Source organism: Salvelinus alpinus, chromosome 10, assembly GCF_045679555.1.
Source record: "Salvelinus alpinus chromosome 10, SLU_Salpinus.1, whole genome shotgun sequence".
NCBI lineage: Eukaryota > Metazoa > Chordata > Actinopteri > Salmoniformes > Salmonidae > Salvelinus > Salvelinus alpinus.
This window is the reverse complement of record NC_092095.1, coordinates 26,845,297-26,870,759: the sequence shown is the minus strand read 5'-3', so window position 1 is coordinate 26,870,759 and position 25,463 is coordinate 26,845,297. Positions and strand designations below refer to the sequence as shown.

Below are 25,463 nucleotides of genomic sequence, written 5' to 3'. Positions count from 1 at the left end.
TTGAGGATCTGGGGACCCATGCCAAATCTTTTCAGTCTCCTGAGGGGGAAAAGGTGTTGTCGTGCCCTCTTCACAACTGTCTTGGTGTGTTTGGACCATGATAGTTTGTTGGTAATGTGGACACCAAGGAACGTGAAAATCTCAACCCGCTCCACTACAGCCCTGTCGATGTTAATGGGGGCCTGTTCGGCCCTCCTTTTCCTGTAGTCCACGATCAGCTCCTTTGTCTTGCTCACATTGAGGAAGAGGTTGTTGTCTCTGACCTCCTCCCTATAGGCTGTCTCATCGTTGTCAGTGATCAGGCCTACCACTGTTGGGTTGTCAGCAAACTTAATGATAGTGTTGGAGTCGTGCTTGGCCACGCAGTCGTTGGTGAACAGGGAGTACAGGAGGGGACTAAGCATGCACCCCTGAGAGCCCCAGTGTTGAGGATCAGTGTGGCAGATGTGTTGTTGCCTACCCTTACCACCTGGGGGTGACCCGTCAGGAAGTCCAGGATCTAGTTGCAGAGGGAGGTGTTTAGTCCCAGGGTCCTTAGCTTAGTTATGTGCTTTGTGGGCACTATGGTGTTAAACACTGAGCTGTAGTCAATGAACAGCATTCTCACAAAGGTGTTCTCACAAAGGTTGTCCAGGTGGGAAAGGGCAATGTGGAGTGCGATTGAGATTGTGTCATCTGTGGATCTGTTGGGGCGGTATGCAAATTGGAGTGGGTCTAGGGTTTCCGGCATGATGGTGTTGATGTGAGCCATGACCAGCCTTTCAAAGCACTTCATGGCTACCGTCGTGAGTGCTATGGGGCGGTAATCATTTAGCACTCACGTAATTTAGTTACCTTCGCTTTATTGGGCACATGGACTATGGTGGTCTGTTTGAAACATATTACAGACTTGGTTAGGGAGAGGTTGAAAATGTCAATGAAGACACTTGCCATTGTGTCCACCCATGCTTTAAGTACACGTCCTGGTAATCTGTCTGGCCCTGAATGTTTACCTGTTTAAAGGTCTTCCTCACAACGGCTACAGAGAGCCTAATCTGGAACAGCTGGTGCTCTCATGCATGCTTCAGTGTTGCTTGTCTCGAAGTGTGCATAAAAGGCATTTAGCTCGTCTGGTAGGCTTGCATCACTGTAGTCTGTAATAGTAGTCTGTAATAGTTTGCGGATGTTGCCTGTAACCCATGGCTTCTGGTTGGGATATGTACGTACGTTCACTGTGGGGACGACGTCGTCGATGCACTTATTGATGAAGCAGGTGACTGAGGTGGTATACTCCTCAATGCCATCGTATGAATCCTGGAACATATTTCAGTCTGTGCAAGCAAAACAGTCCTGTAGCGTAGCATCCGCATCATCTGACCACTTCCGTATCGAGTCACTGGTACTTCCTGCTTTAGATTTTTAGCAGGAATCAGGAGGATAGAATTATGGTCAGATTTTCCAAATGGAGGGCGAGGGAAAGCTTTGTATGTGTCTCTGTGTGTGGAGTAAAGGTGGTCAAGTTTTTTTCCTCTGGTTGCACATGTAACATGCTGGTAGAAATGAGGTAAAACAGATTTTTGTTTGCCTGCATTAAAGTCCCCGGCCACTAGGAGCGCCGCTTCTGGATGAGCATTTTCTTGTTTGCTTATGGCCTTATACAGCTCGTTGAGTGCGGTCTCAGTGCCAGCATCATGTTTTTGGTGGTAAATTGACGGCTACGAATAATATAGATGAGAAAACTCTTGGTTTATAGTGTGGTCTTCAGCTTTTCATGAGGTATTCTATCTTAGACGAGCATCACCTCAAAACTTTAGACATCACGCAGTAGCAGTTATTGACAAATAGACACACACCTTGCCCCTTGTCTTACCAGACGTATTTGCTCTGTCCTGCCAATGCACGGAAAACCCAGTCAATTCTATATTATCCATGTCGTCGTTCAGGCACGTCTCGGTGAAACATAAGATACTACAGTTTTTAATGTCCGATACTACAGTTTTAATAGTCTTCATTGTAGATTGTCCAGTTTATTTTCCAATGATTGTACGTTGACTAATAATACTGAGGGTAGTGGTGGTTTACCTACTCGCCTGCGAATTCTCACAAAAACTATTTAAAGTTGATGACGAAAGATTCTCAAACAGCAACAGCCGAGGCTGAGTCGCTAATCAGGCAAGCAGCAATCAAAGGCTGAAGGATGCGCTACCCCCGCTTCAAAAGACAAGCTGACACTTTTCCAGACAGAAGAGAAAACACTTGAGCACCAAAGAAACTTCATAAATCTGTTGGCTGCAGATGGCTGCTCTGTCATTAGCGGGCCCACTCTCTAGTCTCATCACCTTCAGTGAGAGAGAGAACAAACACAGCAACACACAGCAGTGCTCAACTGACTTCAATCAACAGGATGCCTGCTTCCTGTACTTCTAAAGGCTTCTCAGGGCTCAGAACCGTCACTGTGGGATGAGAAGAAAGCCACTCTCTCCCTCTGATCTCCTATAAACAGATACCTGCTTGTTTTTCGCTATATCTTTCCACTCTGACAGTGACTTTCCAGGACAGGATAAAAACTCCCATCAGGCCGCTTTGTCTGTCGCATAGCGTCAGGACATTGCATGGGCGCTCCCAGAAAAACACTAATATTTCATACAGGTTTAATGTTCTATTAACTTATGGATCTGATGCATTTCTAACCTCTGTAGAAGGTGACCTAATGTAGGAACATTTTATTTCCTTTCCTAGTTTCAGGCAGCATTCAGGTCTCTTTTTGAAAAAGAGGCTCAAACCCAAAGGGGATTTCCTGGGGGAAACAAAGGTTACATAAATAAATACTGTCTTGAGAAAGGGAGAGGGTGGGAGGGAGAGAGGGAGAGGGAGAGAGAGAGAAGGGACCGAGAGAGAAAGGGAGAGAGGGAGAGTGGGAGATGGCAATGGCCTGATGCATTTTACTCAAGACCTCAAAATTAAAGAGAGAAGAAACTATCTTTAGGCACATCAAAGTGTTTGAAAATGGGCCAGCCAAGCACTAGTCTCTTTGATGAACAAAGATTTGATTTCAACAGGCTGATTAATGCAACGATAGGAGAATTAATGAGAGATTAATGAAAAGATAAGGGAAATGGGGAAAGGAGTTCAATATCAACACCAGTCACCACAGTAAATTGGACCCATTCTTTATGGCTGTCAACAATGTGCACTTAGTGGCTACCCTGGTGTGCTGTCTTTCCCAGCTCTTATGGTCATTGCCACGCGATATTCGACCATAAGAATTGGCAAGACAAGGGTCGTTCCACAAAAAGAGTCCCTTTTATGTTTTTGGTAGAAATTTGGTACCAATATAGAATTTTAAAAGCCTGTTATATTGAATGAAGTGCCCCTTAATATAGACCACATGAATAATTCAATAAATCAGATATTTTATATTAATAAAGAAGTGCTAAAATTCAGCATTTTGACATTTCCCTCCATGCACCCTCAGTGACATCAAGGAAGTTTTTACCAACTGAACCCCAACATTTCTCCAAGTTTTCACCATCATTGTAAAGCCCTAGTTATTTTGTTGCTTTTACAAAATTATTTCTCAAGATTATTATTTATTTAATGTGATTAGTGATTATTTATGTCTGGCCCTCATTTTAAGGTTAACACTGTAACGTGAACTGAATTCTCATTTTAATATGGTGAAACTATTCCTTTTTTAATATATTTTTCTAAGAAATATTGAACATCTAAAAGTCAAATCATAGTGTAAAAGCAGGTGAGCTGGTTGTACTCCTCTTTACAATTTTCTTGTGTTTTGTGGTGGAAAACTGAGTGGGTCAAACATAACACGTCAACCCTGTTACCTATAGATAGACAGGCTATAAATGTTTTAACAAGTATTTTTGGGGGGTGAAGCTTGCATTCAATTGTCATTCCCTGTTGCACACAACAGGCTTCCATTCCCCTGTGACATGGGGATTTATGGCTGATTTAAGATGAAGTCGTCAACCCTGTTACTTTACTTGGCATTTAATAGGCACTTACTATAGTACGTTTTTTATTTAACCTCTTGAGATGGGAAAACATGTTTTTTATTAAGTAAAACGTGTTCTCTTTATGACAGAATGTTAAATTAGGTGAAATAACGTGTTTTTGACCAAATTATACTTTCTCAAAAGGCAATGAATTGGTGGAACAACCCACAAAACAAACAGAGCTGGGACCGGCTACTTAGTGGCTACATTACTGGAACAAAAAACATACGAGGTGAGTGGATAGTGTGTTTGTTGATCTAACGGCTGGATCACGTCATGATGAGGGCAATGCATGGATGGAACTATTGCTGGACCCAATCCCTTTCCTGTTTTTCCTCACTTCCTGGTTTCATTGTGTGGTAGGGCTCATCACTTCATCCAACACATGCTAATATTTGTAATTGTAATCATGGTGGGGGGTTGTTACTCATTTTCCCTCAAGTCCATGTTTATGATATTCACATTGAGAACAGTAGGAACATGTTTGGCCATGTGGAACACACACTTCTCTGAGTATCTGACAACTGCATGTACAATGGGTCTTGGTTAGTCAAATCAAATCAAAAGAAGTCCAGGTAGCAGTAGGCGGACAGGGTGAGCAGGTAGCTAGCTGCCTAGTGGTGGGTATTCAGCAGCCTGCTGGTCTGGGGCTAGAAGCTATTGGCCAGTCTTTCTGTTTTTAGACCCTTGTGGTCAGCGGCAGTAGAGTTGCCGTACCAGGCTGTGATGCAGCCTGACAGTATGCTCTCGATGGTAATCCTGTAGAACACTGTGAGGGCCCTCGGGGACAGGCTGCATTTCTTCAGCCTCCTGAGATTGAAGAGTCACTGTCGTGTCCTCTTTATCACATTGTCCGTGTGGTTTAACCATTTCAGCTCCTCTGAGTTGTGTACGCCGAGGAACTTTATGTTTTTTACCCTCTCCACATTATCCCCATTGATGAGGATGGGGGCGTGCCCAGCCCGTTCCTCCTGAAGTCCACAATCAGCTCCCTTGTTTTGTTGACGTTGAGGTTGTTTAACTGGCACCACGCAGTCATCGTGCCTATGTCCTCTCTGTAGGCCGTCTTGTCATTGTTGGTAGTCAGGCCTACTACTGCCATCAGCGAGCTTGATGATGGAGATGGAACTGTGTGAGGTCACGCAGTCGTGTGTATACAGGGAGTATAGGAGGGGACTGAGGACGCACCCTTGTGGGGCCCCCGTGTTGAGGATCAGTGTAAAGGAGGTAATGTTGCCTACCTTCACCACCTGGGGGATGGCCCATCTGGAAGTCCAGGATCCAGTAGCATAGGAAAGAGTTCAGTCCCAGGCCCGTGAGCTTTGTGGTATTGAAGGCCGAGCTGTAGTCGATGAACGGCATCCTCCCATATGCATTCCTTTTGTCCAGGTGGGTAATGGCAGTGTGCAGTGCAATAATGATTGCGTCGTCCATGGATCTGTCAGGGCGGTAGGCGAATTGGAGAAGGCTGAGTGTTTCAGGGAGGGAAGAAGTGATGTGGTCTTTGACTAGCCTCTCGAAGCACATCATGATGACGTAAGTATAAGTGCTACTGGTCAATAATCATTCAGTTCAGTTTCTTTCCCTTTCTTGGCCACGGGGATGATAGTGGACATCTTGAAGCAGGTGGGGCCTGAGCTAGAGAGAGATTGAGGCAATGCAAACTAGTGACATCGGCTGACAACTAGAAAAAACTATGTCTCCACAACATGTTCATCTATTTGCCCTTTGAACCCCTCCAGGGACACCAGGTCATGGGGTTTTAGGTTGGCTTGGAGGGAATTGCAAGACCAGGGGGCTGAGTAATGCTCGGTTATAATTTTCAGAACTGTAAGCATAAAACAAGATTAAGATCTGAGCTTGTATGCTTTTTCATTTTGAGCTTTAAGATGGCAGTTTTACTAAAATGGCCTTACAAATAAGAATGTACCAGCGTTTGAGCTTGACCGGTTGCTATTGATGTACATCCGACAGCACGTCTCTAAATAGTGATAAAACAAAGGGCTGCATGATACACAGAGTCAAGAGCCTTCAGTGTAGAGCTTGAGGCTTGCACATAGTCACCATAGTCACACAGATAGAAAAGTACAACTATTTTCTGACGGCAAAGGAAAAACAAATTTTGTGCTGGTAATAAAACCCAATACGCAGCTTGAGGATCCAGACAAGGTTCTCTACATGGGTGATGAAGCTCAACTTCTCTTCCAGCCAAACTCCCAGATACTATGTGTACGTTTTGACTTGCTCTATAGAATGTGCTTCCAAGGTAGTCATGACATGGTTTTCAGAGTGTTTAGTATTGGAAAATAACATGCATTTTGATTGAGAGGAATTCAGAATAAGCTTTAAGTCGGACAGATTCTGTTGAATGATGTTAATAGCTATTTGAGATTTTTCAAAAGTCCAAATGCTTCTACTTGAATAGAGAACAGTGTCATCTGCATAAACATGTTGTGGATTTAGTAGTGGATGCTGACTTATGATATAATAGTATGGACTTCTTAGGGTCACTTCTAAGGGGAAATGTAAACTTGAATATATGCTATTCTTACATCATGAAGTAAGCAACTGGTGAAATAGAATGTGCTTGAACCTCTTCTGTATAAACACATCTATAAAGGGGTCTTGGTTTGAGTATGCTGTCTCATGACACACCCACTGGACACAAACTGGGAGAATCAATGTTGTGTCAATGCAATTTGTCAACGCATTGTGACATGGAATCTACATAGAAAATACATTTCATTGGATCGTCAACTGTTGTTAGAGGGGAAATTTCAACCACGGGATTATGTCATTTTGGTAAGCAAATGTCAACATAGACACACCTTGTATAAAATATGTTGAATTTGTACCTTTAAAACAACGTCAGATATTCAACGTTATATCCACCGTCAGAAAAAAAAACAATAGGCTGGGCAGCACCTCCTACTGGAGAATTGATCTATCTACAGCTACCCATTGCTCTCCCATCCAGGGTTTTAATCAAGCCCAGCTCTTCTTATCTAAGCTTTTTCAGTGACTATTACCAATGTGCTATTGTGAGAATATTTGTCGATAGATCTCCACTTAGATCTCCAAACTAAATAGATTCACTGTTGCTATCGAAGTCATTCCAAGGGTAGGTTAAACAGAGCAAATGAAATGTGACCATACTTTACCTCTCATACATCATCAATGATGCTATTTAGGCCTATATAGCATTTGTGAAGTCATCAACAGATATTGTTTCAATTCAACACAGAATTCAACTGAAAATAGAAAAATAGACAACACAATAGGCCTAGGGTTTCAAGCTCTGGTTGGTTGAAAATGTCATGATATTTAGTGATATTGAATTGTGTTTGGTTGTCAACGCAACCAAGTATCAACATTTGAAGGAGATGTATGTTCTGCTTGGACAGTTTCATGTGCCACTGACTTAGTCTGGCTTAAATTCGAGTATGTCTACAAATTAATAATTGATATGTTGGATTCACGTCTCCATCTTAACCAACAAGTTAAGTTAAAGAATAGGACTAAATCAAATCAAAAGAAACATTTTAAGTGTTTTTTTGTTTAAAACAATTTATCACATAAATGTCGTGGTCTTCAATGTCAAAGTTACAGGACTTTGATGTTAAATCAGTTTGTTTGCCATGGTTAGCTAGCTGGATGGCTAATGTTTGCATTTAAATAATGCAGCAGGCATCTCCGGCTTTTTTGTTTCACCTGCCGGTTGGAAGATGGAGACTGCGGTGTCTGAGATGTCAGAGAGGCAGAGGGACTGTTCCTGACCACTGCTGATGTGTGGTTGATTTTTACTGCTTTACTGCAGCTTTACTGCAGCCGATGTATCTGACCATAAATGGAGGATCAGCTACCTACGGAGGAGGGGCTACTACGGAGGAACTGGGAACGTCGGACAAAGCGACAGGCCCTTGTCTGACAGACTAAATTTCTCCATGGCTGTACTGTACCATCGATGCGCCATCCGCTCAAGCTATAGTGACTTTTCAAAACAGCCTCAACTCCATTCGTTTTCCATCTTTAATTTCTTGTTCATTGATGAATAATGTAAAGTATTTTGTTAACAAGAGGACCACCATGGAAATAGGTTTCTAAACTTGTGTATGTTATCCGCTGTGATTTTTAAATGTATTGTATCCACATGTGTGGTTGTATTGTGTTATTTACAATTATCATAAACTTTATTTAAAGTGCATTAATGTTTGATTGGATCTATCCAAACAGAAGATGAATCTCCTCCAAATGTTGATTGCGTTGACAACCAAATAAAATTAAATATCACTTTTGAAATACAATATAGCCTATTAACTTGTCGACAAGTTAACAAATGATATGTTGGACTCACATCTCCAACTCAAACAAAAATAAAGGTTAAAGAATGGGATTAAGCCAGTGGCTTAGATGTAACTATCCAAGCAGTAGATATATCTCCTTTTACTGTTGATATTTGGTTGCGTTGTCAACCAAACACAATTCAATATTACTTTTGTAATACAGTAAATAGCCTAAAGTTAAGGCTATCTTACAAACTAATGTAACATGGCCACATTTTAAGGTTACTGTAACTAACTATACATTTCTTCTCATGTGATCATATAAAGCGTGCATGTTCAAGATAGCATGTATGCAGTAGGTCGTTGCAGGTCTGTAGAGATGTTCACAATTGCTGTAATAATCATTGCAGAATCTCGTATGGCATTGATCACTTGCACCATGTACTTTTAATGTAATCTCATCTGCAATCCAGGTTAATTGATTCTGCTTTTAGATAAAGCACAGTGATAAAGCATTAACCTGTTGTATAAATAAATAAAATATTGTATTCCCATTTGAACTTTGCTGTGCTTTTAAATGTTTGAAAGCGCAGTGATAAACATTTGGGTGACAACTAAACCAAAAGTCAGACATTGTTTTTCCAATGGAATTTGGTTGTGCTTTTAGATGGTTGAAAACATAGTGATAACATATTGGAAATTCAACTAACTTTAGGCTGTCTTGTTGAGTGGGTAAATATAGGTTGTAATCTGATTGATCAACATCTCAACCAAATATTACCCAAATATCCACGTTGAAATGACATGGTGTGCCCAGTGGGTATGGACTTCTAAGGGGGTAAGTAAGAACAAGTATTACCTCATCAAGTGAGGAACTAGAGAAATAGAATGTGCTTGAACCTCTCCTATATAAACACATTCATACACATCTAACAATTCTATAAACATACATAGGCACGCTGGCTCAAAACTAAAGCTAGGGCGCTTTTAACTTGATGAATACTGGTGAATGTTTACCCTTACGGTGTGACAAGTATTTTTTCCTTTGTAATGGAGGCCGAGTTTAGAATGGGTCTGGTCAGCGTTACAGTACATGGTGCAGCAGACATTGACCAGACCCAGTGGGCACTCGCCCTTTGGGAAGCCAAATGTTTTGCTAACAGTCTGCCTGGAAGACACTGGACTGGAGAGCCTCTCCTCCAAGTGCAAGGGACAGGCTCGTATTAGCAACATTACTCGAGTTAGCTTACATTAGCTTACATAAAGGTCCCACCTTCTCCTCTCCTTCCCCTGCATGTCTGTTAATTTCTCCCACACACATGTTCACACGCACACTGTCCGTTTGGGGAGAGGAGAGAGGACTAAATTAAACCACCCAGTTTTCTGTCTCCATGGTTCATGTTTGGACATGAGAGCAACACACTTCCTTGATGAATATCCATCTCCGTCCTCCTCTGCTTCATATTTTCCAGAGTTTAGGAGAGTTTGGAAGAAGAAACAGTTTTGCATGTCAAGTCAAATACAGCCACGGCGGCCAACGTCTGTTATTCAATCAGGGAGGGACAGAGGGAGCAGAGTTTTATATATAACATAAATAAATGCTTTACATGTGGGGCCTGGGCCCCATTTGTATGTGTCTTTTACTGTAACAAGGCCCTAAACCATTTGTATTACATATCTGTGGAAGGACATCAAACCATCACCTCTCTACTTTTTCTAGACAGGAACACGGGCGTGAGTGTCACTAATACAAATCATGGATTTATGGTGAGCTAGCCCAGCAACAACTCCACGTCTCATCAGCAATGAACGATGGCTTGCTTTACTTAAAGGACTTGTTCATCTCAAATAAGAAAGCAAATTTTCTTTATTTTGATGAAACCGATACCCGTGTCGGATTAATTATGTACCGGAGTTTACATTTGTACCCATGTGTGTAGAGATATGTGTGTAGAGACATATAAACTCAGCAAAAAAAGAAATGTCCCTTTTTCAGGACCCTGTCTGTCACGCCTTGACCTTAGAGATCCTTTTAATTCTTTATTTGGTTAGGTCAGGGTTTGACTAGGGTGGGCAATCTATGTTTTCTATTTCTTTGTTGGCCCGGTATGGTTCCCAATCAGAGGCATCTGTCTATCGTTGTCTGCGATTGGGGATCATACTTAGGCAGCCTTTTTCCACCTGTAGTTTGTGGGATCTTGTTTTTGGTACTGTGCTGTTTAGCCCTACTAGACGTTACGTTTCGTTTTGTATTTGTTGTTTTTCGGTGTTCATTTAATAAATTAGAATGTACGCCTACCACGCTGCACCTTGGTCCGATACTTCCATCGACAAACATAACACTGTCTTTCAAAGATAATTCAAAAAAATCCAAATAACTTCACAGATCTTCATTGTAAAGGGTTTAAACACTGTTTCCCATGCCTGTTCAATGAACCATAAACAATTAATGAACATGCACCTGTGGAACAGTCGTTAAGACACTAACAGCTTACAGACGGTAGGCAATTATGGTCACAGTTATGAAAACTTAGGACACTAAAGAGGCCTTTCTACGGACTCTGAAAAACACCAAAAGAAAGATGCCCGGGGTCCATGCTCATCTGCGTGAACGTGCCTTAGGCATGCTGCAAGGAAGCATGAGGACTGCCGATGTGGCCAGGGCAATGAATTGCAATGTCCGTACTGTGAGATGCCTAAGACAGCGCAACAGGGAGACAGAACGGACAGCTGATCGTCGAGTTACACCAGGAACGCACAATCCCCCATCAGTGCTCAGACTGTCCGCAATAGGCTGAGAGAGGCTGGACTGAGGGCATGTAGGTTTTGTCATGTTTTGTCTTTGATCATGTCTTGTCCCTGTGCTTCCCTCTGCTGGTCTTATTAGGTTCTTTCCCTCTTTCTCTCTCTCTCTCTCCTCCTGCCTCTCTCCCTCTCCCGCTCTCTCTCTCTATCGTTCCGTTCCTGCTCCCAGCTGTTTCTCATTCTCCTAACGACCTCATTTACTCTTTCACACCTGTCCCCTATTTTGCCCTCTGATTAGAGTCCCTATTTCTCCCTCTGTTTTCCGCTTCTGCCTGGTCGGATTCTTGTTTGATGTTTGCTGTTCCTGTGTCCTTGTTCCGCCCTGTCGTGTTCTTTGCCTTCTTCAGATGCTGCGTGTGAGCAGGTGTCTATGTCAGCTACGGCCAGTGCCTTCCTGAAGCGACCTGCAGTCTGTGGTCGCGTCTCCAGTCGTTCCTCTCTATTGACGAGAGGATTTCAGTTTCCTGTTTTGGATTGACCATTGATAATTCCAGGAGAATCATTATTTGTTTAATACTGGAATAAAGACTCTGTTACTATTACGTCGCTTTTGGGTCCTCATTCATCAGCATAACAGAAGAATCCGACCAAGAATGGACCCAGCGACTACGGATTCTCGCAACACTGCCGTCGAGATCCAGGGAGCAATGCTCGGCAGACACGAGCAGGAATTGTCTGCTGCTCGTCATGCCGTTGAGACCCTGGCCGCTCATGTCTCCGATCTCTCAGGACAGTTTCAGAGTCTTCGTCTCGTGCCACCAGCTACTTCCTGGTCTTCCGAGTCTCCGGAGCCTAGGGTTAATAACCCACCATGTTACTCTGGGCAGCCCACTGAGTGTCGCTCCTTTCTCACCCAGTGTGATATTGTGTTCTCTCTCCAGCCCAACACATACTCAGGAGAGAGAGCTCGGATCGCTTACGTCATATCACTCCTTACTGGTCGGGCTCGGGAGTGGGGCACAGCTATCTGGGAGGCAAGGGCTGAGAGTTCTAACGTTTATCAGAACTTTAAGGAGGAGATGATACGGGTTTTTGATCGTTCAGTTTTTGGGAAGGAGGCTTCCAGGGCCCTGGCTTCCCTATGTCAAGGTGATCGATCCATAACGGATTACTCTATAGAGTTTCGCACTCTTGCTGCATCCAGTGACTGGAACGAGCCGGCGTTGCTCGCTCGTTTTCTGGAGGGACTCCACGCTGAGGTTAAGGATGAGATTCTCTCCCGGGAGGTTCCTTCCAGCGTGGACTCTTTGATTGCACTCGCCATCCGCATAGAACGACGGGTAGATCTTCGTCACCGAGCTCGTGGAGGAGAGCTCGCGTTAACGGTGTTTCCCCTCTCCGCATCTCAACCATCTCCTCCCATCGGCTCAGAGACTGAGCCCATGCAGCTGGGAGGTATTCGCATCTCGACTAAGGAGAGGGAACGGAGAATCACCAACCGCCTTTGCCTCTATTGCGGTTCTGCTGGACATTTTGTCATGTCATGTCCAGTAAAGGGCCAGAGCTCATCAGTAAGCGGAGGGCTACTGGTGAGCGCTACTACTCAGGTCTCTCCATCAAGATCCTGTACTACCTTGTCGGTCCATCTACGCTGGACCGGTTCGGCTGCTTCCTGCAGTGCCTTGATAGACTCTGGGGCTGAGGGTTGTTTTATGGACGAAGCATGGGCTCGGAAACATGACATTCCTCTCAGACAGTTAGGGAAGCCCACGCCCATGTTCGCCTTAGATGGTAGTCCTCTCCCCAGTATCAGATGTGAGACACTACCTTTAACCCTCACAGTATCTGGTAACCACAGTGAGACCATTTCCTTTTTGATTTTTCGTTCACCTTTTACACCTGTTGTTTTGGGTCATCCCTGGCTAGTATGTCATAATCCTTCTATTAATTGGTCTAGTAATTCTATCCTATCCTGGAACGTTTCTTGTCATGTGAAGTGTTTAATGTCTGCTATCCCTCCTGTTTCTTCTGTCCCCTCTACTCAGGAGGAACCTGGTGATTTGACAGGAGTGCCGGAGGAATATCATGATCTACGCACGGTCTTCAGTCGGTCCAGAGCCAACTCTCTTCCTCCTCACCGGTCGTATGATTGTTGTATTGATCTCCTTCCGGGGACCACTCCCCCTCGGGGTAGACTATACTCTCTGTCGGCTCCCGAACGTAAGGCTCTCGAGGATTATCTGTCTGTTTCTCTCGACGCCGGTACCGTGGTGCCTTCTTCCTCTCCCGCCGGAGCGGGGTTTTTCTTTGTTAAGAAGAAGGACGGTACTCTGCGCCCCTGCGTGGATTATCGAGGGCTGAATGACATAACGGTTAAGAATCGTTATCCGCTTCCCCTTATGTCGTCAGCCTTCGAGATTCTGCAGGGAGCCAGGTTCTTTACTAAGTTGGACCTTCGTAACGCTTACCATCTCGTACGCATCAGAGAGGGGGACGAGTGGAAAACGGCGTTTAACACTCCGTTAGGGCATTTTGAATACCGGGTTCTGCCGTTCGGTCTCGCTAATGCTCCAGCTGTCTTTCAGGCATTAGTTAATGATGTACTGAGAGACATGCTGAACATCTTTGTTTTCGTTTACCTTGACGATATCCTGATTTTTTCACCGTCACTCGAGATTCATGTTCAGCACGTTCGACGTGTACTCCAGCGCCTTTTGGAGAATTGTCTCTACGTGAAGGCTGAGAAGTGCGCCTTTCATGTCTCCTCTGTCACATTTCTCGGTTCTGTTATTTCCGCTGAAGGCATTCAGATGGATCCCGCTAAGGTCCAGGCTGTCAGCGATTGGCCCGTTCCTAAGTCACGTGTCGAGTTACAGCGCTTTCTCGGTTTCGCTAATTTCTATCGGCGTTTCATTCGTAATTTCGGTCAAGTGGCTGCTCCTCTCACAGCTCTGACTTCTGTCAAGACTTGCTTTAAGTGGTCCGGTTCCGCCCAGGGAGCTTTTGATCTCCTCAAGAAGCGTTTTACATCCGCCCCTATCCTTGTTACTCCTGACGTCACTAAACAATTCATTGTCGAGGTTGACGCTTCAGAGGTGGGCGTGGGAGCCATTCTGTCCCAGCGCTTCCAGTCTGACGATAAGGTCCATCCTTGCGCTTACTTTTCTCATCGCCTGTCGCCATCGGAACGCAACTATGATGTGGGTAACCGCGAACTGCTCGCCATCCGCTTAGCCATAGGCGAATGGCGACAGTGGTTGGAGGGGGCGACCGTCCCTTTTGTCGTTTGGACTGACCATAAGAACCTTGAGTACATCCGTTCTGCCAAACGACTTAATGCACGTCAAGCTCGTTGGGCGTTGTTTTTCGCTCGTTTCGAGTTCGTGATTTCCTATCGCCCGGGAAATAAGAACACCAAGCCTGATGCCTTATCCCGTCTCTTTAGTTCTCCTGTGGCTTCTACCGACCCCGAGGGGATTCTCCCTGAAGGGCGTGTTGTCGGGTTGACTGTCTGGGGAATTGAGAGACAGGTAAAGCAAGCACTCACTCACACTGCGTCGCCGCGCGCTTGTCCTAGTAACCTTCTGTTCGTTCCTGTCTCTACTCGTCTGGCTGTTCTTCAGTGGGCTCATTCTGCCAAGTTAGCTGGCCACCCCGGCGTTCGGGGTACGCTTGCTTCTATTCGCCAGCGGTTTTGGTGGCCTACTCAGGAGCGGGACACGCGCCGTTTTGTGGCTGCTTGTTCGGACTGCGCGCAGACTAAGTCAGGTAACTCTCCTCCTGCCGGTCGTCTCAGACCGCTTCCCATTCCTTCTCGACCATGGTCTCACATCGCCTTAGACTTTATTACCGGTCTGCCTTCGTCTGCGGGGAAGACTGTGATTCTTACGGTTATCGATAGGTTCTCTAAGGCGGCACATTTCATTCCCCTCGCTAAGCTTCCTTCCGCTAAGGAGACGGCACAAATCATCATTGAGAATGTGTTCAGAATTCATGGCCTCCCGTTAGACGCCATTTCAGACAGAGGTCCGCAATTCACGTCACAGTTTTGGAGGGAGTTCTGTCGTTTGATTGGTGCTTCCGTCAGTCTCTCTTCCGGGTTTCATCCCCAGTCTAACGGTCAAGCAGAAAGGGCCAATCAGTCGATTGGTCGCATATTATGCAGCCTTTCGTTTCGAAACCCTGCGTCTTGGGCAGAACAGCTCCCCTGGGCTGAGTACGCTCACAACTCGCTTCCTTCGTCTGCTACCGGGCTATCTCCGTTTCAGAGTAGTCTTGGTTACCAGCCTCCTCTGTTCTCGTCCCAGCTCGCCGAGTCCAGCGTTCCCTCCGCTCAGGCTTTTGTCCAACGTTGTGAGCGCACCTGGAGGAGGGTCAGGTCTGCACTTTGCCGTTACAGGGCGCAGACTGTGAGAGCCGCCAATAAACGTAGGATTAAGAGTCCTAGGTATTGTCGCGGTCAGAGAGTGTGGCTTTCCACTCGTAACCTTCCCCTTACGACAGCTTCTCGCAAGTTGACTCCGCGGTTCATTGGTCCGTTCCGTGTCTCTCAGGTCGTCAATCCTGTCGCTGTGCGACTGCTTCTTCCGCGACATCTTCGTCGCGTCCACCCTGTCTTCCATGTCTCTTGTGTCAAGCCTTTTCTTCGCGCCCCCGTTCGTCTTCCCTCCCCCCCCCCCGTCCTTGTCGAGGGCGCTCCTATTTACAAGGTACGAAGGATCATGGACATGCGTTCTCGGGGACGTGGTCACCAGTACTTAGTGGATTGGGAGGGTTACGGTCCTGAGGAGAGGAGTTGGGTTCCATCTCGGGACGTGCTGGACCGTTCGTTGATTGATGATTTCCTTCGTTGCCGCCAGGGTTCCTCCTCGAGTGCGCCAGGAGGCGCTCGGTGAGTGGGGGGGTACTGTCATGTTTTGTCTTTGATCATGTCTTGTCCCTGTGCTTCCCTCTGCTGGTCTTATTAGGTTCTTTCCCTCTTTCTCTCTCTCTCTCTCCTCCTGCCTCTCTCCCTCTCCCGCTCTCTCTCTCTATCGTTCCGTTCCTGCTCCCAGCTGTTTCTCATTCTCCTAACGACCTCATTTACTCTTTCACACCTGTCCCCTATTTTGCCCTCTGATTAGAGTCCCTATTTCTCCCTCTGTTTTCCGCTTCTGCCTGGTCGGATTCTTGTTTGATGTTTGCTGTTCCTGTGTCCTTGTTCCGCCCTGTCGTGTTCTTTGCCTTCTTCAGATGCTGCGTGTGAGCAGGTGTCTATGTCAGCTACGGCCAGTGCCTTCCTGAAGCGACCTGCAGTCTGTGGTCGCGTCTCCAGTCGTTCCTCTCTATTGACGAGAGGATTTCAGTTTCCTGTTTTGGATTGACCATTGATAATTCCAGGAGAATCATTATTTGTTTAATACTGGAATAAAGACTCTGTTACTATTACGTCGCTTTTGGGTCCTCATTCACCAGCATAACAGGTTTGTTGTAAGGCAGGTCTTCACCAGACATGACCGGCAACAACTTCGCCTATGGGCACAAACCCACCGTCGCTGGAACAGACAGGACTGGCAAAAAGTGCTCTTCACTGACGAGTCGCGGTTTTGTCTCACCAGGGGTGATGGTCGGAATCGTGTTGATCGTCGAAGGAATGAGCGTTACACTCAGTCCTGTACTCTGGAACGGGATCGATTTGGAGGTGGAGGGTCCGTCATGGTCTCGGTCGGTGTGTCACAGCATCATCGGACTGAGCTTGTTGTCATTGCAGGCAATCTCAACACTGTGTTTACAGGGAAGACATCCTCCTCCCTCATGTGGTACCCTTCCTGCAGGCTCATCCTGACATGACCCTCTAGCATGACAATGCCACCAGCCACCAGGGTAACATCTCACAGCAAGAACTGGCAAATCTGGTGCAGTCCATGAGGAGGAGATGCACTGCAGTACTTAATGCACCTGGTGGCCACACCAGATACTGACTGTTACTTTTGATTTTGACCCCCCCTTTGATCAGGGACATATTCAATTTCTGTTAGTCACATGTCTGTGGAACTTGTTCAGTTTATGTCTCAGTAGCTGAATCTTGTTATGTTCATACAAATATTTACACTTTGCTGAAAACAAACACAGTTGACAGTGAGAGGACGTTTATTTTTTGACTGAGTTTATATATATATGACATGAACCACAATATCATTGAGGAACATCGGGGTGGATGGAGCGGGAGGGCGGGTGGGAGGGAGTTTGGACACATGGTGTAAAAAAGAACAATATCACTATCTATTTGTGGTATTTCAGATACTAATGCTCTGCCATAAGTGACTATCCTGTTTTTGTATTTTCCCTTTCTCGTATGCTAAGCCATTTTGGAACACAAATCCGTTAGCATCTAACGACTGTATTTCTGTTAATATTGTACATTGTTGATATATATTTGTGTTTGTTGTTGAAGCTGTTCTTATGCATAAATATCAATGATTGTATCTTTGCATGATCTTGTGATCAAATAAAATATATAATCCCCCCCCAAAAATGTAAAGCTCGCTAGTAGGAACTCAACTCCACTTTGGACCACTTTTGAGGCATGAAACTTTGATTTTGGGGTGAACAACTATAGGGCAACACATGTCATGTCAGTGCAGTTCTCTTCACTGAGGTGTTGAGTCTGTTGACATTCATTATTGGTCATGCCACTGTGAGGGGTGATGCAGTCTGCCCTGCTACTGTACGTCTGAGCCTGCTGCCCCCACAACCAAGACAGAGCTGCCACTCAGTCATCCTTCATTACAGCTAAACTCAGCAGCCTGGCAGGAGGCCACCCTCTCTCTCTCTCTCTGTTAGACCGACATGGAAGCAGCCCCGGGGGGAGAAACTCAAACTATGCAAGCCCCTCTCTGGCTCAAAGCTCCATGGGACTGGTCCAGAATTAAGAGCATTCAGACAGACACACAACCACACACACACACACACACACACACACAAGCACACACACACACACAGCCATGCTTCCGAGTGATATATAGTATCCTCTTATCTGTCTAGTAGATCTGTGTAGTGTAGTATCCTGAGACACAGTACAGACGTTGACATTTCTTTAGGAAGCATACTGTGCTGTTCCCATAAATAGACCCTCAGTTGGTGGTCCCCACATGGCATAAGCATGTCAGTATTGAATAATTCCCAGCTCTCGCCTATACAGTACGTTACTGTCAGGCCCGGGTCAACCGAGGGCAGGAGCCGCGACTGAAAACCATAACAAGTGTAATTACGCCACCGCATCATCATCATCATCATTAGGGGCATTAGTGAAACACATGGGATTACTTCTTTCCTCCAACGACTACTCCAATGGTTATCTACTCCAATGGTTATCTCTTAGACAAAGTATGTAGGCTACATTACAGACTAGGTCACAGGAAAATAGTTACGTCAGCACTGTCGTCCTCTGTAGCTCAGTTCGTAGATAAGGCGCTTGCAGTGCCTGGATAGTGGGTTGGATTCCCAGGACAACCCATATTTAAAATGTATGCAAGCTTTGGATAAAGGCCTCCGCTAAACTCCATTATTATATTACTGTTTGGAGATGCATCACTGTGCTCCTCTTTTGAACAGCTGAAGGTCTTTTTCCTGTCTCTGTGTCTCAGATATTCATTTACAATAGTCCCATGAACATCATTAAGGGAATATTATGCATGTGTGGAAGGTGCCAACACTGATCAGGCTGCCAAATTCCACCCCCCTTCCCTAACTAATAAACCATTAACATGAGTAGACTGTCTCCACATGTGCTGTAGGCCTAAGCATCTAACATTTTACGGTCCTTGCTCCAATGTTGATGAAATTCCACATAATACCTTCAAGTGGTGAATGTTGACGCTCTAGTTAGTCTATTGCAGAATTGATCATTAGGACATTATTAACACATTTACGTTTAAGAGGCAGCAGTCTTCAACCTTTATCTGAATTGGAAACACTTGAACATGCATTTAGACTGGGGGTAGCACACAAAGGCTGGAATGGTGCATTGTGCCTGCCGGCAGATAAATTCCACATTACCAGGCATTAAAAGCAACAAATCACCATGAGTGAATTCCCACAAACTAATTTTATGATGTTTCCAAAAGAAAAACAATTTAATTATCTATGACAATACCTCATAAAGTAAACTCTCCTGGTATGTGTAAGAGCTCATTACGTTGACACACACTTAAACCAGGTATTTGTCCAGGACTAGGCTGATAAGAAAACCATTAGGGCTAGTCCCTGTCACTGATATAAAGCATACAAGGACACATAGTTTAATTATTGTGTATTTTATTCCTCTCTTAATTTCCAAGATGGCATAGCAGTCAGACGTACTTTGTCCTCGTCTTGTCCCGTGTATATATATATTTACATATTTTCTTTGCATATCTTTTTATATATTTTTTTCTAAAAACTCACCTTCAAAACACTCACCAATTTAAAAAAAAATATTATTCACCTCAAATCTGAAATCCACAACAGAAGCTAGCCAGAAGTTAGCCAGAAGCTAGCCAGTTCACTGGCTAACGTTAGTATTCAGCTAACCACGGTTGGCGGTTATCAGCTATCCTTTAGCTCGAAAAGCTATCGCCAGTTTTGTACAACGCGACTCAGACCAGAGCATACCGGACCTATTTTCTCTCCATATCCCCGGATTTCTACCGCAAGCTCTGGACATTTACACCTGGAACTTGCAGCTAGCTACCTGCTATCCAAGTGACTATTGGCTAACGTCGGTCCCGGGGCAAACATCAATTATTCCGGAGCTAGCCAGCTGAAGAGTTCCATCAGCCACTCCTGGGCTACAATCACCTATCTGGACCCGTTTTACTGCTGATGCGGAGCCCAGCCGGGCCTTCACGACTGGACTACCGACGTTATCTGCCCGAGGGAGTTATCCAACTGGCCCCTCCGTCGCGACTTAACCTGAACGCCCATCTGCGGCCCGCTAATCGTTAGCTGTCTTATCGGCTGCTATCTGAATAGGTCTATCGGACAATTTTCTTGGGCCACTATAACTATAACTATTTTGCCAATTGGATTGCTCCCCTCTACCACACGGAACCCCACTAATCTAACCACGGAAACGCACGAGGTGGCTAAAAACAGACCTCCATCTCGTACCAGCTTGCTACCCATGGCCCGGCTAGCTGTCTGAATCGCCGTGACCCCAACCTTCCTCATCATCTTAAATAAGAATGCCCCATTCAATACATTTAGAACCAGGAACAGATATAGCCCTTGGTTCTCTCCAGACCTGACTGCCCTTAACCAACACAAAAACATCCTGTGGCGTTCTGCATTAGCATCAAACAGCCCCCGTGAAATGCAACTTTTCAGGGAAGTTAGAAACCAATATACACAGGCAGTTAGAAAAGCCAAGGCTAGCTTTCTCAAGCAGAAATTTGCTTCCTGCAACACAAACTCAAAAAAGTTCTGGAACAGTGTAAAGTCCATTGAGAATAAGAGCACCTCCTCCCAGCTACCCACTGCACTGAGGATAGGAAACTCTGTCACCACCGATAAATCCACTGTAATTGAGAATTTCAATAAGCATTTTTCTACGGCTGGCCATGCTTTCCACCTGGCTACCCCTACACCGGTCAACAGCACTGCACCCCCCACAGCAACTCGCCCAAGCCTTCCCCATTTCTCCTTCTCCCAAATCCAGTCAGCTGATGTTCTGAAAGAGCTGAAAATCTGGACCCCTACAAATCAGCCGGGCTAGACAATCTGGACCCTTTCTTTCTAAAATGATCTGCCGATATTGTTGCAACCCCTATTACTAGCCTGTTCAACCTCTCTTTCGTGTCGACTGAGATTCCCAAAGATTGGAAAGCAGCTGCGGTCATCCCCCTCTTCAAAGGGGGGGACACTCTTGACCCAAATTGCTACAGACCTATTTCTATCCTACCCTGCCTTTCTAAGGTCTTCGAAAGCCAAGTCAACAAACAGATTACCGACCATTTCGAACCCCACCGCACCCTCTCCGCTATGCAGTCTGGTTTCAGAGCTGGTCATGGGTGCACCTCAGCCACGCTCAAGGTCCTAAACGATATCTTAACCGCCATCGATAAGAAACAATACTGTGCAGCCGTATTCATTGACCTGGCCAAGGCTTTCGACTCTGTCAATCACCACATCCTCATCGGCAGACTCAATAGCCTTGGTTTCTCAAATGATTGCCTCGTCTGGTTCGCCAACTACTTCTCTGATAGAGTTCAGTGTGTCAAATCGGAGGGCCTGTTGTCCGGGCCTCTGGCGGTCTCTATGGTTCCACATGGTTCAATTCTTGGGCCGATTCTCTTCTCTGTATACATCAATGATGTCACTCTTGCTGCTGGTGAGTCTCTGATCCACCTTTACGCAGACGACACCATTCTGTATACTTCTGGCCCTTCTTTGGACACTGTGTTAACAACCCTCCAGACGCTGTAGCACACGCTCCAGCAGGTATAGCTCTCTGGTCACCCCCAAAGCCAATTCCTCCTTTGGCTGCCTCTCCTTCCAGTTCTCTGCTGCCAATGACTGGAACGAACTACAAAAATCTCTGAAACTGGAAACACTTATCTCCCTCACTAGCTTTAAGCACCAGCTGTCAGAGCAGCTCACATATTTCTGCACCTGTACATAGCCCATCTATAATTTAGCCCAAACAACTACCTCTTCCCCTACTGTATTTATTTATTTAGCTCCTTTGCACCCCATTATTTCTACTTCTACTTTGCACATTCTTCCACTGCAAATCGCTCCTATGGCCTATTTATTGCCTACCTCCTCATGCCTTTTGCACACACTGTATATAGACTTTCTTTTTTCTACTGTGTCATTGACTTGTTTATTGTGTTATTGGCTTGTGTATTGTTTACTCCATGTTTACTCCAAATCTACCATTCCAGTGTTTTACTTGCTATATTGTATTTACTTCGCCACCATGGCCTTTTTTTGCCTTTACCTCCCTTATCTCACCTCATTTGCTCACATTGTATATAGACTTATTTTTCTACTGTATTATTGACTGTATGTTTGTTTTACTCCATGTGTAACTCTGTGTTGTATGTGTCGAACTGCTTTGCTTTATCTTGGCCAGGTCGCAATTGTAAATGAGAACTTGTTCTCAACTTGCCTACCTGGTTAAATAAAGGTGAAAAAAAATATATATATATATATATATATATATTTTTTTTCTCCATGCAAGCATTTCATGGTAAAGTCTACACCCGTTGTATTTGGTGCATGTTACGAATTCATTTTGACTTCATTCGACTTGACTTTAAGGAACAAGAAAGGGTAAAAAGTATCTAAGGCACGTGTCAAACTCATTCCACCGAGGGCCGAGTGTGTGCGGGTTTTCGCTCCTCCCTTGTACTTAATTGATAAATTAGGGTCACTAATTAGTAAAATATATATATATTAAATACAGACACTAGGCCCTCCGTGGAATGATTTTGGCACCCCTGATCTAAGCGGAAGGATACAGCACAAAACCCCAAAATGTATAATATCAGCTCGATTTCAACAAATACATGAGATGGGACGTTACTAGGCGACGGCTTTGTTTTTTAGAGTATTTACTGCATAGCCTACATGTGCCTGGAAATATTTCTCCCTAATGGCCTCCGCTGGCAAAAGCAGCACACACTGAATATTTTTTTTCTCCAAAAAAGTGAATCATCTTTGAGAAGTTTATAAATATGGCACATCCACAAACAGCTGACAGGAAATACAGTCGAGGAAACTGTCAAGGCTGTAGAATCACCAGTTTTCCCCAGCTCCACATTCCCCTCAGTCACAAGTCATCATACTTCAGAGTTATTTTCCATAGAAAATTAGAGACAGCTTGCTCATATAGATTTTTGTTCTTGTAAGAGCCAAGTGACTCTAACTCAGAAGGAATGAGCTCAACAATTAAGCTCCCGGGGCCACATTACAATGACTTGGCAGCCCATAATTATTTTATGGGGCTAGCGAAAACAAAGGTGCTTTTTGTGAGGTCATCTCATAATGGTGATTTTATGATCTCCAGAGCTTGTCAAAATGGCAATCTGCGTGCCATTCTATTGAAGAGGAGAGACAGTAATTATCGGTCAGTCACTACACAGGTAATTTATCAGACGGAGCCGTATATAGGCTACCGCTAACCCTAATGAAATGAAGAAGCCTAATATCAACCTAGGCATTGACCTTGAGTTGAAGTTGAAGCCATGTCAGGGACGTGTCATTAGAGACACATTCACGAAATCACAAACACATACACACCTTCCCCTTGAAAGTGTATCCTTTTTCTTTGGCCTGGGCCCATAATCAGTCCCAACTGTCCTGTAAAATGTCTTAACTATCTAGCTAACATCCAATGAGGTCTACTGGATGGTTATATGCGGGAAATGTATTCCTAGTGATACAACACTTCATCTACTGTTCCAACTCAATTACATGGTTGGCTACTGATACAGCAGGTAGCCTGTGTTCTTCATCTTCCAGACACAGCCATCTAATGTCTGCGTCCTTGATCTGTGGCAATTCCTTTCAGTGTCCATTGCTATCACAGTCAATGCCTGCTGAGTCGCGCACATCTTGTATTACTTTTTACCATTAGTCACGGAGCAGTCGGTGACAGATCATTGAAAGTCTTCGCAGACACCGTAGACAGAGCGCACAGCAAGCCACACAACCAGCCACAAGAAAATGAGCCGTGGATACGCTACATCATCACATCTTCAGCTTTCCAAATTTATGTGGACATGTTCTGATTCCACGTAAAAAAACGTGTCGCACTGTACAGTTATGAGATAGACAGAGCGTTGCTAGAATGACACGTTAGCCAAAGAATAATGACTGATTGGTTTAACACTTGGTTGTCGATGCTGTCAAAGACATGCGCTGTGTATTTACAACCACAAGACGCAACCAACTCAATAGGTTTTAAGCATCAGTCTGAAATGTAAAAAAAAGTATTGTCAAGTTAAAAACAAGGACAGGATTTACTGACCCATCACTCACTTTCATAACGCTATAATACTTGCACAGCACCGGTGTCCTAAAAAGTGGAACTTTACGCAAAGGCGATTGCACCAAGGAATTTTAGAATATGATGTGCATTATCACAAAATCCTTTAGCTAAACTCGCACAGACTATGTGATTTCATCTAACTATTAAGCAATGCATGCACGAATGAATGGATGCATATTTGCGATAGTTGTGCTTAATACTTTCTCACAATACTAAACCAGTTCATCCAAATGAGAGAGAACAGGGGGGAAAATGATGAGCGTCACATACCGTCCAGAAGCTGATATGCAGTCGACAGTTGGCAGTACCACAAGGCGAGATGTATTCCAAAGGACCACAGGGAGAGGCTGCTGATAGAGGGGGAAAAGTGAATAATTTAGCTGAGTTCAATTCTCGGTTTGTCAAAACACTTTCAATGCGCGTAAAATATGTGCGAATTTACCGTGAAGTCATCTTCGATCTTGTTAAGTCCACACAAAAGTCCTCTTGTTCCAATGTGATAGTGGTAAGAGTTGGAGCCCGCTCTATCCCTCACTCACTCCCTCTTAAAAAGATCTTGCTCTCCCCCTCACTTGGACTGCCCGCATTTGCAAATGAAACAAAGGCTGCTTTAGTCCTCCAAGACTGAACCGGTCCTCAAACACTGAAATCTGACTCCTCACAGTCGCTCTTCGTGGACCACTGCTTTATCCAACTCTGCCCTCATACAGTCTGGTCCAAAATGATTGACACCCTTGATAAAGATAACAAAAATGCTGTCTAAAATTAATAATACAAATACTGAGATACAGTATATTGTATAAAAAAAGGGTAAATTATATTATTTTATACTAATACATTTGCTCAAATTGGTTCCAATCCAAGTGCCAATGTCATTTATCAAACTCCAGGCGGTGCTATGGTCAGATGATATGAAGATAAAGCTCTTTGGCCACGCACACCAGTGGTGGGTTGGGCACTGAAAAACGGAAGATTGTGCAAAAAAGTACCTCATACATGTTATCATGTTATCATGTTATCATGTTATCTACTGTAAAATATGGTGGTGGATCGTTGATGTTATAGGATAATTTTGCTTCCACAGGTCCTGGGGCCCTTGTTAAGGTCAACGGCATCATGATTTTTATCAAGTACTTGGACATTTTAGCCAAAAACCTGGTTGCCTCTGCCAGGAGGCTGACACTTGGCCAGAAGTGGATATTCCAGCAAGACAATATCCTCAAGCACACATCAAAATCCACAAAGAAATGGTTACTTGACCACAAAATCAACATTTTGCAATGGTCATCTCAGTCTCTGGACTTGAACCCCATTGAAAACCTGTGGTTTGAACTGAAGTGAGCAGTCCATAAGCACAGACGAAGGATATCAAGGATCTGGAAAGATTCTATATGGAGGAATGGTCATAGATCCCTCCAAATGTGTTTT

At 44.6% G+C, this 25,463-nt stretch overlaps 1 protein-coding gene across 3 annotated transcripts in view; it reads right to left on the bottom strand.

The window, feature by feature from the left end:
* The window catches only part of LOC139531819 (collagen alpha-1(XV) chain-like), a 93,699-nt gene extending 68,801 nt beyond the window's left edge, over positions 1-24,898 (bottom strand). Inside the window, exons 1-2 of one of the 3 annotated variants that reach the window (XM_071328688.1) lie at positions 24,478-24,898; positions 24,306-24,385 (exon numbers count right to left, since the gene is read on the bottom strand). In XM_071328688.1, coding sequence (XP_071184789.1) covers positions 24,306-24,385; positions 24,478-24,488 — 91 coding nt within the window. In that variant the 5' untranslated portion in view covers positions 24,489-24,898. The remainder of the gene's footprint in view (positions 1-24,305; positions 24,386-24,477) is intronic. The other 2 variants (XM_071328690.1, XM_071328689.1) reach the window with 2 other exon arrangements.
* Between the last annotated feature and the right edge of the window lie 565 nt (positions 24,899-25,463).